This window comes from Halichoeres trimaculatus, unplaced genomic scaffold (genome assembly GCF_033239565.1).
Source record: "Halichoeres trimaculatus isolate MK-OKI-2021-1 unplaced genomic scaffold, fHalTri1.1 fHalTri1_scaffold_8, whole genome shotgun sequence".
Taxonomy (NCBI): Eukaryota; Metazoa; Chordata; class Actinopteri; order Labriformes; family Labridae; genus Halichoeres; species Halichoeres trimaculatus.
This window is the reverse complement of record NW_027437186.1, coordinates 1,318,559-1,338,061: the sequence shown is the minus strand read 5'-3', so window position 1 is coordinate 1,338,061 and position 19,503 is coordinate 1,318,559. Positions and strand designations below refer to the sequence as shown.

Genomic DNA, 19,503 nt, shown 5'->3' with positions numbered 1-19,503 from the left:
AAACATGTTCAATTAATAAGCAAAAATTTAAAACGAGTGTTGTGTCTATATTAAAAAAAAAACCTATCTAAGAACATGCTGTAAGGAGAAAACAGCGTACCCATCAGATAACCCTGCTTTACTCACATAATAACTGATTAAATCACCCACATAAATTTTATATGGGCATTGATCTGGACTCAAGTATTCCTAGTATGGATCATCATACAGTCAGAAACACAGAGCTAGGCGCCGCCCTGTTGGCTGCCTTTTGCAGCAGCTCTCTTTTTTTTGTACATTTCTTGTCATTTTTTTCATCTCTTTTTCGTAATTTTTGTATTTGGAGTAGATCATTTCTTTTTATGGCTCATTTGTTGGTCATGGGCACCAAACTTTTTGTGGCTTCAGTGATATTTTTACTAATTTTGCTCCTGTGTTTGTCTGGAGAGCCTACATATAACCATGGCCACATTGTTTACATGTGAACTCAGCTGTTAGCAGTCTGTAGTATGTCAATGCTAACTGGTGTAAGGCCTGATGTCTTCCCACAAGGTGAAGAGAAGCAGGTGAGGACGACATGCTGGTTCTCAGGTGTGAGCTAAGAAGTGACGACATGGACCTGTCCTTCCATCCATTGTTATTGGGGACGTAAGATCTATCTCCAATAAGATGGACGAGCTAGCTGTGCTAACCCAGCACAGAGGGCAGAGTAGCATCATGCTATTCACAAACATGGCTAACAAAGCTAACATCATACACCAACACCATGTTGGAAGAGCTTCACCTGCTGTGAGCAGACAGGATACAGGAGACAGAGATGGAGCATGACTGAAGAAGCTCAGTCCTGGACCCTGTGGAGAAAGAGGCTGGCTGAACTGGAGAATGACAGACAAGCTGTCATCATCTTTTTTCTTATAGACCTTTTTGCACTTTCTTACTTTTGTTTTCTTGATTGCTGCTGTGACTTCAATTTCATTTTACCTGTTACAATGACATTAAAGTTGCATTTTATTCTATTCTATTCTATTCTATTCTATTCTATTTTATTCTATTCTATTCTATTTAGCTCGGCAGTTAGCAGTTAGCACGGTCACTCTTAAAGGTCCCATATTATGCAACTTTTCAACAAGTTCAAATAGGTCTCAGAGGTCACAGGACAGTCAATTTAAAGTTTTTTGCCTGAAAATCCAGTTATTTCCTGTACTTCAGCCACTCTGTAAATCCCCTCTCCTGAGCACTCCTGAGAACAAGCTGTTTCTGTGGGTGTAGCTCTAAATGATCATGAGCTGCCCTGTCCACGCCTCCTTCACAACTTCTTTGGACGAGGGTGTGGCTTTCGCTCTGGTACCATGCTGCTGTGTTTACATAGAGTGCGTAGACATGGCTTATAGGAGCGCTGCGGTTCAGTCAAACCAGTTTGATTCAGTTTGACCCAAAAGGAGAGGCGCCTGAAGAAATCCAAACTCTACGGCTGCAGCAGGACGTTTCTGGGTGGTTGGTAACAAATATTGTGTGTCTTGATATGGTGCTGCAGTTACCATCAGGTAAAAAAAGCTAATATTAGCAGCTTGGTGCTAACCAAAATTATATGACCATACCAAGCAGAAAGAACTGTGTGCAGCCTGGACTGTTAATTTTCCAGACAGTACCATGAGGGACATCTATCAAGCAAACTAAATTGCAGCAGTAACTCACACATTAGTGGTGACTGTGGTCTTAGCATCCATAATAACAGCTGAGAGTGCTTTCGCTACCCTGTAGCACAACATTAGCTCCGCCGGGGGCTACCGCGACAAGTAGTCACATTCATCCAAACAAAAGATAAAATTATGTATATAAAGCTAGCTTCACGTGAAATATATGTCCATATATCTTCTCTTTAATGTCCCCTGATATTATTTACTCATGTGTGTTAACGTAGTGTAAGGAAACTAAGTTACAAATCATAACTTACGGTAGCTGTCATGCTAAAACCACATTCATTAGGCTATCACGCTAGGTAGAGCATATAGTAAAGCAACATAAATAAGTGGAATGTACAGCTCCCACGTATGTTGCTGGGTCACAGACAGTTGGTACAGATCCATGCTTCAGCTTCAGGTTCTTGGTGAATCCTGCTTTGTGTTGGCCCTCGTTGAGAAAGCAGTCCGAAGTGAAATGGTGAGCACACACATACAACATTTCAGGAGTTGTTGTGGGTGCATCTCCATCAAAAATAAAATGACTCCACTGCGTCTTTAAAACCTCAGATGATGGAGTTAAAAAAAGACTTCTGTGCAGCCAAAAACAGAGCAACCGCCATGCTTTGCTCGTACCTTTGCCATGTTTATTTTACCAAAGCAGCCAAGCAGCCAAGGTGAAAAATGCGCTGCACAGAAGGGGCAGTACAAGGGGCGTGCCTGGAGAAGTTACTTTTTTAGGTTCATGACGTCATGCAGGGTAGATCTCAACTCTGCGTGTTTGAGCACACATGTCCTGAAAGCAAACTTTGTCTGGAGCGAGCAAGAGAAGGAGACAATAGAATTTTCTCATTTCAGGGGTGTCTACAGGCTGGGGATGCATGAAATGCATGAAAGATGTCTTCCCAGAAGCCTTTGAGTATCAGACATGACCACAGTTGATGAGCTAATGTCCCGTCCCTTATTTTACACTTATCACATTTGGCAGACACATTGGGATAAATTCTGTTTAACTTGGTTTTAGATAAATTCTGTTTAACTTGGTTTTAGAGTAGTGCAGTCTGCTAATGACTTTAAACTGAATTAATTGAAACCTTGCACTGATTGAACAAGATTTTATCCCACTCAAGCCTTCAACATGTTACTCACCACCCTGTACATGCACTGAGATCATGGCTGGGAATGTCACTTAGAGCTGTTATTTTTTCTTTACCGGCTTGCTCATGGAGTCTCATATAAGGTCACAGCTCAAGTATTCGATGTCCCAAAATCCACAATACATGTTATCATACACAGAATTGCTGCAGACATCAGACGGAACAAACACAAGGTCATCTTTTTCCCAAATCTCAATACAATAGCTGATGTTGGTCAGGGCTTCTCACACCTGGCACATAATGATGCCTTTTGCAAAGCTGTGGGACCTATAGATGGGTGCCACATCAGAATCAAGCCACCAAAAAAAAAAAAAAAAAAAAAAAAAACATACACAATATTTGTATGATGGTGGGAGATACCATCGAGAAGGACATTCTTCCTGAGGACCCTGGACACACCAGAACCACAACAGCATGGGGACTCCAGAGAGACAAGTGGTGTTGACATCAGGGACAGACTGGCTGCCCAGGTTTCAGCACCAGTTCAGTTGCCTGTTGTGCTTAGAGACCACGATTATGCAGCTTTGTAAAATGTATGTTTTTTCTGTTTTGTTTTTATTTCTTTGTTTTAAACCTTTAATTTAATTTGAATTTAATCATAAGGAACAAACTTAATTTCTTGCCATGACATTTTTTTTTATTTCTGGTTCATACAATGTAGGTTGTCAATTTTTCTTGAAAAAAAAAAAAAGATTCAAAAATGGTGATCAAAATAAAGATCAAGGACAACTCTGAATTCAAATCAAAATAAACTGCATAGCTTTAAAATGGCAGTCAGTTTTTCTTTTCTGCAATCTTTGCAAATAATGAAATCAGTTTGTTTAGCTGTTTTCGCGTTTTTTTTCTTGTCCTCTCCTCCCGGTCCTCTTGCTCTTTTTGCCTTTTCATTTGCAGCTCAGAGTAATCCCTGAGAAAATTCAGCGTCTCACTTTTTCTTTTTTTACGAGGGGCATGACTGGTGGAGGCTTGACTGGATAATGTAGCTGGAGACAGTGATTCAGGTGGTTCTAATGAAGCGCTCAAAGAGTGTTCTGTAGTGGTGGGGTCAGGACTGTAGTCTGTGTGGTCCGGATGACTTTCCTCGCTGTCTGATGTTTTATCTCTCACACTTGATATTAAGTTTAGGGGTTAAATACTTTGTCTGCTACCCATGGCACTGTGCATAGCACAGTAGAACATCCAGTTTGCTGCTGTAGTCTCACCACCCTCTGTTCCCATACCAGTTTTTGGCAGAATGAGTTTCTATAAAAATAGAAAATTGAAAAACGTGGGTACAAATTATGAATAAACCTTTTGAAAAAATATGAATTAAACATTGTTCTTACACCAGTGACATTCAGCAACCACCCCAAATGAACTCAGTGAAAAGAGGCTCAAGTCACCAAGCACATATTGAACACACTAGTTCAAAGCTGTATTTTGCTTCACCTGTGTTTTCTTTTAAGGTTTTCCCATTTCTTTTTTGCTTGCTCGCTGGACACAATATCATTGAGCTTAATTTCTTTGAGGATTTTTCAGAGAAGAAACCACAGTATTCCACAATTTAACAACGTGCAAGTCTACAAAAATAGCACTTTAATTTCTTGTGATATGTATAAGATATAAATCCCATTTATAGGCTTTTTTTGAGCGTGAACAAATCAACACTTATACTCATAGGCTATACACATCCAAAAACACAAATGTTTATTCACAGAACCAGACTAATATTAATTAATTTGGGCATTACTTACACTGGAAGACTTGCTTCTGTCCTTTTTACGCCATTGTTTTTCTCAGCTCATGATTTCGGCTTTAGACTGCACTGCTTTTATAGGCCAGACGCAATTAAAAAAAATTGAAAAACTACAATGTCACGTCCGTATTGCAAAGAATTGTGGGTAATCAAACTAGTGAAGTCCATGGTGATGTCTGCAGAAGTCTGCACCCCAAGCAGACTCTTTGGAAGTCTACAGAAAGTCCGCTTGAGGCCCCTTATGGACTGGATGAATTGTGGATTTGGACAGCCCTCAGCACTCCTGGACTTCCAGTGAACACGCCCGCAAAGTCCGCAAGTCCACAAGTTTGCAGTGTGGTGAAGTCCAGAGATTTGGATTCAGCCTAACACTCCACTTACAGACGCATTTTTCTACGTATTTGCAGAGCACTCCCACAGCAGGATTGTAGCAAAAATCACATGTGGGCAGACAGCAAATTGCGAGGCCTGCTTAGTTGTAACCAATGATTTGAGTGTATTTTTAGATCTTATAAATTAAACACTTCGACTTTTCAGCCATTTAAGATTATATTATTTGCAAATCGGTCTACACATTTGTGGATTTGTGCATGCATTTATAAATAATTGAATCAACTGCAAATCTGTTTGCACATTTTTGGATCATTTTATGCATTTGCAAGTCAGTTTACACATTTGTGGTTTGACACACATTTGTGGATCATGCTAATATACTAGCTACAAAGAGAATTCAGTATGACGAAATAACGTGAAACTTACCTTATAACGTGATACTGATGAGATTTTTTTATTTCTGCCATAGCAGCAAATTAGTCCAAAGTAGAAAGTGCACGTCTCTGTAAAATGCCCCCCATGACACTAATATAACCACAGAGGGCGCTGTGTGTCTGTTAACTGACATACAGTAGAAGAAGAACCCACTGTTGACTTCCTGTTGTACGTTGAATGACCACAAGTGTCAAACTGTACCTTTGACATGTGGATAGCAAGTTGTCGAACAGCTTTAAGGTGTAGAGCCGCCCTTATCCCGGCGTCTTTACGTGTCAAGTGTAACAGAAGGAGACGGTCACTCACAGAGAGCGTGGGGCCAGTCCTGAGCAGCGCACTCGGTCTCACGCTGCACAGCAATAACATGACAGGTCAGTGGTTTGTTTCCTTAGATGAACCCTCATTTAACAAGTGTAGTTTTACAGATATATTTTTTTAAAATATCCCGCCGAAAGAAACGCGCAAACGCTCTGCTGGCTCTGGTCTCTTTCTCCTTTTATTCATTATAGCCTCAAAGTGTAAAGCAGGAGTTTGGCTTCAGAGGATACATGAACACTGATCGCGGTGAAGTTAGTTTCAGATTGGATATTCGTTAGATATTCGACAGACATTCACTGCCGACCGAACGGTGCCTTCCCACTCTTTATATCCAGGAATGGCAGCAGCAATGCTGTTAATGCTGTACTCAGCACCCCGGGACAAGGGAACGTCTATAAATCACCAATTAAAATCCCCAATAAGGCTGTTTGTCTTCAATATCTTACATATCATTTGTCGAGGTGACTAAATTACAATCTTAAACAGAAGCAGTGATTTTAAACAACAAGACACACCTCTTTTTATCCAAAATTTATCCTCAATTTTTTTGGTTAAATTTAAAGTCAATTGTGAACTCTTTTCTTCAATAGCTTCCATGTCGTGTGACCAATTATCCTGAAATCAATTTTAAAAAAATAGATTAATATCTAAACAATAAGACACACCCCTTTTTTGTAATTGGTCCAGCAAATAATTTTCTGTTGGATTTTAAGCCAAAATTCGACTCTCTTCTTCAATAGCTTCCATGTCAAGTGACCAACTATCCTGAAATAAATCTTGAAAATTGAGATGTATTAGAACAATAAGACACACCCCTTTTTATTCCTAATAAATCCTCCAAAACATTTCTGTTGGGGATGCATGATATTGGATTTTTGCCCAAACCCTTGTTGGCAAATACCGGTACCGATACCAATAATCACAAGTTATTTTTTTTGTTCACTGTAAAGAAAGCTAAGTCTATTCTGTACTGGAATTTATATGTTACCCCTATTGTGACAGTCTTATTTGCTTAAGAAACACACATAAAACAAGACAAAAAACATTTGATTTGACCATAAATAAGAAATGTATTCTTTTTCAAACTCAAGACACTTAGTATTGAAATACAGAAAAAAAATTCTTTAGATCACATGAACTTTTAATGTACAATGCATTTTTAAACATAACCAAGTTGCATTTGAGTATTTTAGAGCTAATGTAACAACCTGGTGACAGACACAGAGCTCTGCAGTGCAAATAAATACATTTTATTTAACGAGCTTATTTTTCGATGGAAAATAATAATAATCCTAACTGAATAGCACCTTATCGGCTGTGCAGAAATTTTCATATCTGCCGATACCGATAAACGTGTTTTTAAGCTTTTATCAGCCGATACCGATATTGTGCCGATAATATCGTGCATCCTTAATTTCTTTTGAATTTTTATGCCAAAATTTGACTCTTTTTTTTCAATAGCTTCAATGTGAAGTGACCAATTATTCTGAAATCAATTTCGAAAAATAGATGTTCATGAATCAATTAGACACATCCCTTTTTATTTTTAATTGGTCCTGCAAAAAACTTCTGTTAAGTTTTAAGACAAGTTTGAACTCTTTTCTCGAATAGCATACATGTCAAGTGACCAATTATGCTGAACTCAATCTTGAAAAATTAAGGTATAATGAAGCGACGAAACATATCCCTTCTTATTTTAATTGGTCCTGCAAAAAATGTTGTGTTGAATTTTAGGCCAAATTTGGACTCTTTTCTTTGTTAGCTTCCTTGTCAAGTGACCAGTTATCCTGAAAAAAATCTTTAAAAAATTAGGGTGTATTATAACAATAAGACACATCCCTTTTTATTCCTAATATGTTCTGCAAAAAATTACGGTTGGATTTTTTTTTTAGCTAAATTTGGACTCTTTTTTTCAATAGCTTACATGTCATGAAATCAATCTTGAAAACTTGAGGTGTATTGAAGCAACAAGACACGTCCCTTCTTATTTGTTATTGGTACTGTAAAAGAAATTCTGTTCAATTTTAGGCCAAATTTGGACTCTTTTCTTTAATAGCTGGCTTGGTTAGTGACCAATAATCCTGAAATATATCTTGAAAAAGGAGATGTATTAGAACAATAAGACACACCCATTCTTATTTTCTTATTGGTCCTGCAAAAAAAAAAAAAAAAATTTAATTTTATGATAAATTTGGACGTCTTTCTTTCCAGTTATCTGACCAATCATCCTGATGTCTTTCTTGAAAAAAGGATGCATATTTAAACAATGAGACACACCCCTTTTAATTCCTAAGAATTCCTCCAAACATTTTTTTTTCTAATTCAAACAGAAAATTGGACAGAGAAATTCAACAGAGATTTTTTTTGCAGGACCAATTACAGATAAGAAGGGGTATGTCTTGTTGCTTTAATACCCCACATATTTTAAATATTGATTTCAGGATAATTGGTCTCTTGACATGAAAGCTATTGAAGAAAAGAGTCCAATTTTGGCTTAAAATTTAACAAGAAAATTTTTGGAGGTCTACTTAGTTAGAAAAAGGGGTGTGTCTTATTGTTTAAATATTAATCTATTTTTCAAAATTGATTTCAGGATAATTGGTCACACGACATGGAAGCTATTGAAGAAAAGAGTTCACAATTGACTTTAAATTTAACCCAAAAAATTGAGAGGATAAAATTTGGATAAAAAGAGGTGTGTCTTGTTGTTCAAAATCACTGCTTCTGTTTAAGATTGTAATTTAGTCACCTCGACAAATGATATGTAAGATATTGAGGAAAAACTGCCTTATTGGGGATTTTAATTGGTAATTTATTGATGGTCCCTTGTTTTCAAAACCTGATCATACCAGTGAGGTACTAAGTACACTTAAATGCATTGCTGCTGCCATTCCTGGATATAAAAAGTGGGACTGTTCGGTCAGAAGTGAATGTCTGTCTATATTCAACAAATATCCAACCTAAAACTAACTTTACAGCTGTTGAACACCAGTCATAACGTAACAAAAAAACAAAAACAAGGTGACATACAATGACTGACGGAGGATAAATCCTGTCATTTAAAAAAAAAAAAATCGTCTTCAGATGATGCTGAATACATAACCGTTTTGTTCTAAAGTTAAATCATGTGAAAATGTTAAAGTTAAGCAAATTCTGTTTGACTGAATTACTGGTTGAACGGTATAAAAACGAAGTCATAACTGCGGTCAAGCCAGCCCTTGCTTCGAAAAAGACGGACAAGCCAGCCCTCACTTCATTTCTCGGTGCGCGTTTATCCTGGGTATTGTGGTAAAATGGTAGGTCTGACGGAACTTTGAAATAAAACTCAAGTTTGGCCATCAGTTTGTCAGTGAGTAATGCAATATTAAATGATGGATGACTAAATGTGATTTCAAAATAAAAGCTTTTCAAAAAACCTGGAACTGTTCAGATCTGCTCTTATATTCAGACTAGGACTAAAAGCCTATTTAAAGAAATAAATCAACAACTTCACTTCAGGAGATAGCAGACCTTCTCAGGATAACATCCAGTGCAAATGATACATTTCTGATGCATCATTTCAAAATAAGAGCCCTTTAAAGTGTTATACTGAGCTAACATTTTGCTATGTACTATGTAAATTTTTTAATTTGTTCTTATCTTGTCTTTGGTGTTTTATAATTGTGTGATGTTTGATCTCGCGTACTGCAAAACAAATTTACCTACGGGTACAAATAAAGTAACCTGAACCTGAACCTGAACTTGATGTAGATGTTTCAGAATAAAAATAGAAATAGAAATAGAAAATACTTTATTTATCCCCAGAAGTCACGGCAGCAATCAAGAAAACAAAAGTAAGAAAGTGTGTAGAAAGTGCAAAAAGGTCCACAAGAAAATAGATGATGACGTCCCGTCCACCACTCTCCAGTCCAGTCAGTCCAGTCAGTCTCCACCTGCACAGGGTCCAGGACTGAGCCTCCCCAGCAGTCTGTTCAGTCTCTGTCTCCTGGATCCTGTCTGCCCACAGCAGGCGAAGCTCCTCCAATGTGGCGCCGGCGTCAGCTCCGTCAGTCACGTCCGTGAACAGCACGATGCTGCTGGGCTAGCACGGCTAACTCGTCCATCCCACCAGAGATAGATCCCACGTTCCCAACAATGATGGATGGAAGGACAGGTCCACGTCGTCACCTCCCAGCTCACACCCAAGAGCCAGCACGACGTCCTCACCACCTCCTCCTCAGCTCGAGGGAAATCATCAAGCCCTACACTAATTAGCATTGACATGCTACAGGCTGCTAACAGCTAATTTTGCATGTAAACAATGCAGCCATGGTTACATGTAGGATCTCCAGACAAACACAGGAGAAAAGTAGTCAAAAATATCGCCGAGGCCACAAAAAGTTTGGTGTCCGTGACCGACAATGAACCATACAAAGTGATGATCCACTCCAAATACAAAGATGACGAAAAAAGAGACAAAAAAATTACAAGAAAAGGACAAAGACGAGAGAGCTGCTGCAACAGGCAGCTACTTGGGTAGCGCCTAGCAACGGAATGTATAGTATGTAATATAGTATAATATATATATTGTATGTATAATATAGTATACATATATAATATGTATAGTATCATATACCTTATAGCCTGTTGTTCCTCCTGTGCATTTAGTTCCCGAGCTCCTGATTTATCTAATCCCAATCCTATCTGACCAATCCCAGAGAGATAGATAGTGCTCGTTCTTTCTATTTTTTTTTTTATTTTTTTTATTTGAAATACTATTACTTACACTGCGTGTTGTGTCACTGCTCTGGTTCTGCGGGGCCTTCTGATCCACTGAGTTACCTATGTTTTTTCAGGGGGTGCTCAGCGGGTCACTTGTTGTGGTAGGGTGCGCGCATCTTGTTTGGGAAGATGCTTCAGCAGTTGAGTTGTTGTTTTTATGTTCATTTGTGTTCGATCTTGTTCTTTGTCTTCCTAACTTGACTTTTTTTTTTTTTTTGGTCTTCCAGTGTCACTCAGGGGGCTGAGCTTACATGTATGCAAAAAGTCAAATTTACCATCTCACCCTTTTGCTTGTCTGATGAGGTATGACCCAGCAACCAGGCTCAAAAGGTCATCTGACCAGTAATATTTTAAAATTTTGTAGTTGGAATTGTAAGGGACTAAATCAACCAGTGAAGCGGAGTAAAGTACTGCATCATCTTCACCATTTAGGTGCTCAAATAATTTTTCTTCAGGAGACTCACTTGAAAGTCTCTGATCACTTCAGGTTACAGAGAGGTTGGGTTGGTCAGTTATTCCATTCTTCTTTTCAAAGTAAAGCGAGAGACACTGCCATTCTAATTCACAAATCTGTGCCTTTTGTCCCCTCCAATACCATTTCCGACCCCAATGGCAGATACATCATTGTTACAGGGACCATTTACAACACCAAACTGATCCTCGCCAACGTATATGCACCCAACTGGGATGATAGTAACTTTTTTAGTACTTTCTTCTCTAAACTTCCAGATATGTCTTCAGATCTCCTCATACTAGGTGGAGATTTTAATTGCTGGTTGGGTCCTCTGGATCGTTCATCAAAAAAATTCTGTAACCAATCAAAGTCCTCTAGAACCATTCAGGCATTTCTTCAAGAATTTTCTGTTACTGACTCTTGGCGTTTCTTTAACCCCACTGGTAGAGAATATACTTATTTCTCCCCAGTTCATTCCACTTTTACCTGTATAGATTATTTTTTCTTAGACAATAGACTCAATCCTAATGTCCAAGCATGCTCCCATAACGCTATTGTCATATCAGACCACGCCCCTTTAACTTTAGATTTGGTTTTGGGAGGAGATCATCATTTTTCTGTACCCTGGCGTTTTAACTCTCGTTTACTGTCTGATGATAAATTTGTTTCCTTTCTGTCAGCTAAAATAGACCTTTTTATAGCCACGAATGACACCCCCGACACCTCACCCTCCCTACTTTGGGAGACCTTTAAGGCTTTCATAAGGGGAGAGATTATGTCTTATACCAGCTTTGAAAGGAAACAGAGAAAGAAAAAATTAACCGAGCTGACAACCCGGATATTGCAGCTTGACAGTATGTATGCAGCCTCTCCCTCTCCAGCTATATATAGAGATCGCTTGTCCTTGCAAGCAGAGTTTGACAATCTCTCAGCTACTCAAGTCGAAGAAATGCTATTAAAATCACAGTACTCCTTCTATGAGCATGGAGACAAGGCGAGCAAATTACTTTCCCATCAGTTGCGCCAACTATCGTCTGCTCACCAAATTTCTCAAATCTCAACTCCCAGTGGTGTAACGACAGACCCGCAGGAAATCAATAATCAATTTAGAGATTTCTACTCTGCTCTTTACAGGTCAGAACAGGTGAGTGACTCTCCTCCCTTCACCTCTTTTTTTGACAACCTCCTTATTCCTAGTGTTGACGCACCATCCAAACTACAACTTGATGAACCTTTTACTGTTGAAGAGATTATACGAGCAACTGGTTCCATGCAGAGCTCCAAATGTCCTGGGCCGGACGGGTTTCCGGTGGAGTTTTATCGGAAATTTATGAGCAAAATAGCCCCTCTTCTCCTGAAATTGTTTATACACTCTTCTGATACCGGCTCCCTCCCTCAAACTTTATTACAAGCATCTATATCACTAATATTGAAAAAGAACAAAGACCCCCTTTCCTGTGGTTCCTATCGCCCGATCTCTTTACTCAATGTGGATTATAAGATATTTGCCAAGCTTCTAGCTTTACGACTTGAAACAATACTGCCATCTATTATATCCCCCGATCAGACAGGTTTTATAAAGAATAGACATGCCTTTTCCAATCTTAGACGCTTATTCAATGTGGTGTATAACTCCTCAAATTCTAATGACCCTGAAATTGTGATTAGCCTGGACGCGGAGAAGGCTTTTGACCGAGTCGAGTGGGGGTATCTTTTTAAGGTTTTAGAGAAGTTTGGCCTTGGACCAAAATTCATCTCCTGGGTCGCTCTACTATATACTGCCCCGCTCGCCTCTGTCAGAACAAACCAAAATTTTTCAGATTATTTCCTTCTCTCCAGAGGCACGAGACAGGGGTGCCCCATGTCCCCTTTACTCTTTGCCCTGGCCATTGAGCCCCTGGCCATTGCGCTCCGTTCCAATCCTAATATCTTTGGAGTGGTAAGACATGGTGTTGAGCAGAGGATTTCACTTTATGCAGATGATTTGCTCCTTTATATTTCCAGGCCCAATATCTCGGTACCTTCTGTGATCTCAACTTTAAAATTATTTGGCCTCATTTCCGGCTACAAACTGAATTTTGACAAGAGTGAGCTCTACCCTATAAATGCTGCTGCCCGTAATTTCCCGCTACATACTTTACCATTTAGGGTAGTTTTAAATAGTTTTATGTACTTGGGAGTCCAGGTCACTGATAAATTTGAATCTCTATTTAAGTGCAACTTTACTCCTCTTCTGGCAAAAGTACGACGGGACCTGGAGAGGTGGTCTTTACTCCGTTTATCTGTTGCTGGTCGTATTAATACCATAAAAATGAATGTCTTACCCAAATTTTCCTTTCTTTTTCAGTGTGTCCCAATTTTTATTCCTAAATCTTTTTTTCACAAACTAGACGGGATAATTGCAAATTTCATTTGGGAGGGGAAAATACCAAGAATTCGCAAAACCTATCTACAAAGACCCAAGAGGTTGGGAGGTATGGCCCTGCCCAACTTCCTTTTTTATTACTGGGCAGCTAACATACGTATATTTCAATATTGGCTACAGGCTGAAGTATTGGGTGACACTCTGGCTTGGTTGAGAATGGAGGCAGCCTCCAGTTCTCCAGCTTCCTTAGCTGCACTGATTTACTCCCCTGCAGGACTCCCCCCCTCAGAATTCTGCAATAACATTTTAGTCAAGTCAAGTTTAAGAATTTGGAATCAATTTAGGCGTAATTTCGGGTTACTTACCTTTTCATTACAAGCCCCTATATTTAGAAACCCTGTCTTTCGACCCTCTATTGTAGATGGAGCCTTCTCTGTTTGGTGCAAACACAGCATAAAATCATTTAACGACCTATTTATCAATAACACTTTTGCCTCCTTCCAGCAGCTCTCTTCAAAATTTAGCATCCCAAATAATCATTTCTTCAGGTACCTTCAGATACGTAGCTTTATACGAGATACTCTTCCCCAGTTCCCCTCACAACCCCCATCTCACAGGATTGACACATTTTTGCTCCCTCCTTCTCCATCAAAAGGTGTTATTTCAAGTTTGTATGAGAAAATATTTTCGCTTAAAGACTCCTTACTTTCAGCTTTAAAACAATCTTGGGAGCAGGATGTTGGTGAGGAAATCAGTGAAGATCAGTGGGATCAGATCCTCCATCGAGTGCACTCGTCCTCACTGTGTGCAAAACACGGTTTAATTCAATGTAAAATCATTCATCGGGTTTATTGGACCAAACTTAAACTTTCTCAAATATATCCTGACGTCAGTCCTGCTTGTGAGCGATGCAAACAGGCACCCGCTTCACTAATCCACATGTTTTGTTCCTGTCCATCTCTCCAGAACTACTGGTCACAGGTTTTCAATACTTTATCAAGGGCACTACAGGTTCGTCTGGATCCAGCTCCATTAGTAGCTCTTTTTGGAGTACCACCGCCCTCAATAGGCCTCCCAAAGCTTAAAACTGATTTTGTAGCTTTTCTCACTTTGTTAGCTAGGCGACAGATATTGCTACGCTGGAAGTTATCATTCCCCCCGTTACATGAAGCTTGGATCAGGGATGCTCTCCACTTTAGTAAGTTGGAGAAGATTAAACACACACTGAGAGGATCCACTACTAAATTCACCAGAACTTGGCAACCTTTCTTTGATCTTATTAACGTTATGTAGGCCCTAGCTGGCTTATGATAGAGGTTACTCCTTAGCCCACTTAAGGTGACTTTTATGCGGCCCTTTTGTCCTTTCCTTTTCTCTTTTTTCTTGCTGTCTTTTCAGTAGCTATCCATGTGGTTTTAATTTCGGGGGTTGGTGGGACTATATGCCAGTGACTTTTTGTGTCTATGCCCTCTGAGTGCCTGGAACTGATCATGATCATTATCATTACCTGTAATGATACCCTAAGGAAGACCACATTTTGTTTTGCTTTGGTAAGTGTTCTCAGAAAGTTTTTAATTTTGTCTTGCTCAATTTTCTGGCACAAATAAGCACTTCTTAATAGAAATACCAATGACTGATTTGCTAGATAGCAGTGCACTCCCTCTTCTGGCCTCCTGCTTCTTCACTTTTTATTAGCATCATTATCATTATTATATTGTCATTGCTTAGTTTATTATTTTTTATTATTATTACTGCTAGTTATTATTACTTATTATATTTTTATTTTTTTATCATTATTATTACTATTAGTAATCATTATAATTAGTATTTTTATTTATTTTTTTATTTTTATTTTTTTTTATCCTTGTGGTTGTTTTAAATATTAGTTTCTGTGTTTCTTTTTATATAATATTTGTTATTATTATTTATTTATATTTATTTAATTATTCATGTATGTGTATGTTTGTATGTATTTGTATGTATACATTCATGTATATATGTGTGTATGTATTCATGTGTATGTATATATATATTTATTCTTTTATTTATTTTAGGTATTTTTTTAAAATTATTTGTTTAATGTTATAATTATTATTTTTTATTATAATTATCATTATTATTATTTAATTTATTTATTTCACTGTCATTGTTTCACTTTACTTCTAATTCTTATAACGGTATTTTACTATTAATTTATTTCTTAGTTTTCATTGTTATTATTACTTTGTATATGTATGTGTATATAGCTTATTATTTTCTTTTCCTTTTCTCTAAATATTTTAAATATTTAATTGAATTATTTTTTTTTTCCATTTTTTTATTTTTTTATTTTTTTTTAAATTATTATTACTATTATTATTATTTATCTTACCTTATTTTATTTATTCATTTATTTTTATTTTTTATTTTTTATTTTTTTCTCTCTTATGAAAAACTTAATACAGATTTGGCCCTTTTTTTGGGGGGGGGGGGGGGGGGGGGGGGGGGGGGGTTATATGCATGTTCATTGTAATAAATGGTAAATTTTTGCTCACCTTGTGCCAAAAATTCAATAAAAAAAGAATGTTGAAAGAATTACATCATTTGGACTGGATGTTATCCTGAGAAGGTCTGCTATCATCCTGAAGTGAAGTGGTTGATTGATTATTTTTAATAGGCATTTCATCCTAGTCTGAATATAAGAGCAGATTTGCACAGATCCAGGTTTTTTGAGAAGCTTTTATTTTACATCACATTTATTGTGTAATGTTGAGTTACTCACTGACAAGCTAATTGCCAAACTTGGGCTTGAGTTTATTTTGAAGTTCCGTCAGACCTACCATTTTACCGCAATACCCAGGATAAACGTGCATCATTAAATCAAGTGAGGGCTGGCTTGACCGCAGTGTCTTACTTACAGTCACCATCAGGGTGAAGATCCCCGACTTGACGGTTCTCTGGAAACAGCCATGGAGTCAGAGAGGCTATAGTCCAGACATGTCCAAATTCAGGCCTAGGGGGCCAGTCACAGCCCCCCAGGCTCAAGGTTCTGCAGTCAGTTATGACCTGTTGGATACCATGTTATGTGTTGAACATGCATGCATTACACATCTATATGCCTTTACACCCATTATGTTGTGGCAGAACCATACTCATTTAGCTGTGTAATCATACATACATACAGTACATAATGGTTGTTAACATTTCATACTTGAACAGACTAGCTTTAGCTTACCTGATGGACTTTGGTGTTAAATTCTCTACAAGCTTAAAATTCTGCAAAGTTTAAACTAAAACTTCTACAAAGCTGATCAGTTTGTAGGTGTAAACTCTATCCTATTTCTGCACCTACATCCCAGAGTCACCACTTCATCTAAGTTTTCACCTTATTACAGTACTCTATAGCATTTATTTTAACAAACTTATCTATTTGGGATTATTGAAGCCAACTGATCTGAGAGAGGCCAGCATTGGAAACTGTGAGAGGTGAAGTCTTGTCTCACTATGTCATCTTCCTTCCAAGGGAAGCTGGTGCGAAATGGTGAGACCAAGGAACTAGTGGTGAGTCTTACACATATGAACTTTTATCAAAGATATAGTTTAACTGAATTTAATCTTCAGCATACAGTACACACAGAGAATCAGGGGTACCAGAATTGTACCCCTAAGGTACATTTTTTTTTAAATGGTATCACAAAGGAATTAAAAGAATCCTTAAGATAAAAATTTTGGACCTTTGTGTGATTTTAAAGGAGCAAACGAGTCAATGTCATAAAAGTGTACACATTTGTACCTTTAAGGTACGTATGACTCGTTGCCATCCCGCCTAACAAAATGGCTGCTCAGACTTGTCATATGGCCATTGCAAACCTTGGCCATCTTTCTGGTTTTGTCCAGCTCTTTAACTTAAAGACCTTATCAAATCAAATAAAGCTGGAATACAACCTACCCTCTAAAGGTAATAGCTGCTCAGACAGATGGTTTTCAGAGGGTGGAGCTTTAAAAAGCTGGTGCTTTGTCTGGCACGCCCCAATATGCGCTCCTCTACATTTAAGAAAATGATTGAGTAAGGAGTAATTTCTTTATTTGTGACCGCATTTTGCAACCATGAGTGAGGAGAGAGCGCAGTGGAAATGAGACCCTACTGTGCATAGAGATGTTGCTGCGTTTTACGGTTTATATAGTTGTAAACAAGTTATATATATATATATATATATATATATATATATATATATATATATATATATATATATATATATATATATATATATATATATATAAAAGGGCTGGGCGATATATCGATATTTTAATTATATCGATAAATTTCTTCTACGCAATTTAGAAATAGCTATCGTTTGTATCGCTAAAGTTTTTTTTGCTTATCATTTATCAGTACAGTTCTTCACATGGGCCGCAAATTTGCTCCTATTCTGCTCCGCCTCCTTAGCTTTCTGAAGTGGCAAACACCCTTCTTCTCCCCTTCCCCTCACCCCGGGACGACACGAGATGGATTCAGCTACGGTAGAAAAGTTAGTCTGTCGAAGAGAACTGATTGCTCAATAATTTGGAGATGGTTTGGATTCTGTGTGTCAGTGCACCAGCATGAAAACGTTTTTCTGTCATAGACTGTCGAAAACCTGTATCCTGAGTGCTGTCGCGCGTTTGGTTCAGGATGAAACTGTAGTAGCGGGTGCTTCTAAGCAGAGTGCCAAAAGTGCCGGCAAGATTACAAAAACAACAGAGAAACACGGCGCTCCTTTCCTATTGACCAATAGTGCATCACCTCAGCCAATCAGAAAAATCATTTGGTTGCCAGGAGAGAGGAGAAGTTTTAGGAGATACAACATGTGGGAATCTGAGTTTTAAATGTTTTTTAGACTTTTAACGTGTTTGGATTACATCATTGGTGTGTAGTAGAGTTTTACGTGCACACCATCTCTCTCTCCCTTTCTGTGTGTGTGTGTGTGTGTGTGTGTGTCTGTCTGTCTGTCTGTCTGTGTGTGTGTGTGTGTGTGTGTGTGTGTGTCTGTGTGTGTGTGCGCGCGTGTGTGTGTATCCCTCTCTCTCTGTCACACACACACACACACACACACACACACACACACCCCACTTTTACTCCTCTATCTGTCTCTCTCTAACCCCAACACTGTCGAGACAGATGTCTGTCTAAGATTGTGGTCACACTGGCCATCCAAAATGTGCCGTGCCTAAGCACGATTGCCCCCCTGCAGCGCTGTTCCCCAGCTGTAGAGTACGGCCAGCTTATATGGACTTATATTAAGTCGTTTTCGCCCGACACAGCCCTCTCACACCCCTCTCACACCCCTGCTTTGTTTAAAATGATTGTCGAGAGATGCGCTCGAGGTGATTATACGTAATGGATCGTGCATGAAGTAAACCGTGCCGAAGCCTACCTCTTCGAAGCGTGCCGAAGCACGGAAGGGAATCGTGCTTGAGCACGGCACAGTTGCGGTCACACTGGCCTTTCCAAATGTGCTTTACGGCTGAAGCGTGCTTAGGCACGGCACGATTGGCCAGTGTGACCGCATCCTAACATGAGTCTGGTTCTGTCCGAGGTTTCTGCCCGTTAAAGGGAAGTTTTTCCTTGCCATTGTAACTTGCTAGATGCTGCAAAGTCCTGTACTCATGGTGGATTAAGATAAGATAAGACTCCTTAACTTGTCTTGATGTTGGGTTTCTGCTAATGAAATTTAATTAACATTTACGGGTCTAGACCTGTTAATGTTTTTGTAAAGTGTCTTGGGATAACATTTGTTATGATTTGGCGCTAGACAAATAAAGATTGATTGATGGATTGATTGATTGTGTGTCAGAGCAATCCGGCGATTAATGGCAATAATAGTGTATAATCTTGTTGACTCCTGATGGCTTTGTAAATAGTTCTACAGAAATGCCTGGCTATTTCCGGTTTTAATGCAAATAGTAAATGGTATGGTTTGCTAAATTTGTACATTAGCATTTGAAATTTACTATTTATATTTGCATTCTAAGTTCTAAGAAATAAATCACTGCACGTTAGTAGTTTCAACATTGAAAAAAATATATTTTTTTCCTATTCAGATTCAGGTTCTCATATCCACTGTGTTTACTCCTCTCTCACAGTAGTACAAAGGAAAAGGTACAGAAATGTTATTTTGAAAATACAAACAAAAGGTACAAAACTCTTCCAATGTCAAAGGTACAGTGCTTGTACCCTGACAAGATACTGCTGGAGAAACAAGGTGCATTTTTAGGTACATTTCTAAACCTTTATTTAAGTTTTGCACCAACACAGCCTTAGTTTGGTT

At 38.4% G+C, this 19,503-nt stretch overlaps 1 protein-coding gene across 4 annotated transcripts in view; it reads left to right on the top strand.

Annotated features, from left to right (window-relative positions):
• The first annotated feature begins 5,460 nt into the window (after positions 1-5,460).
• tk2 (thymidine kinase 2) overlaps positions 5,461-19,503 on the top strand; it is a 34,204-nt gene continuing 20,161 nt past the window's right edge. For 2 of the 4 annotated variants that reach the window (XM_074675683.1, XM_074675684.1), the window contains exons 1-2: positions 5,461-5,689; positions 16,719-16,756. In XM_074675683.1, coding sequence (XP_074531784.1) covers positions 5,527-5,689; positions 16,719-16,756 — 201 coding nt within the window. In that variant the 5' untranslated portion in view covers positions 5,461-5,526. Of the gene's footprint in view, positions 5,690-16,640; positions 16,757-19,503 lie in introns of all 4 variants that reach the window. The other 2 variants (XM_074675685.1, XM_074675686.1) reach the window with 1 other exon arrangement.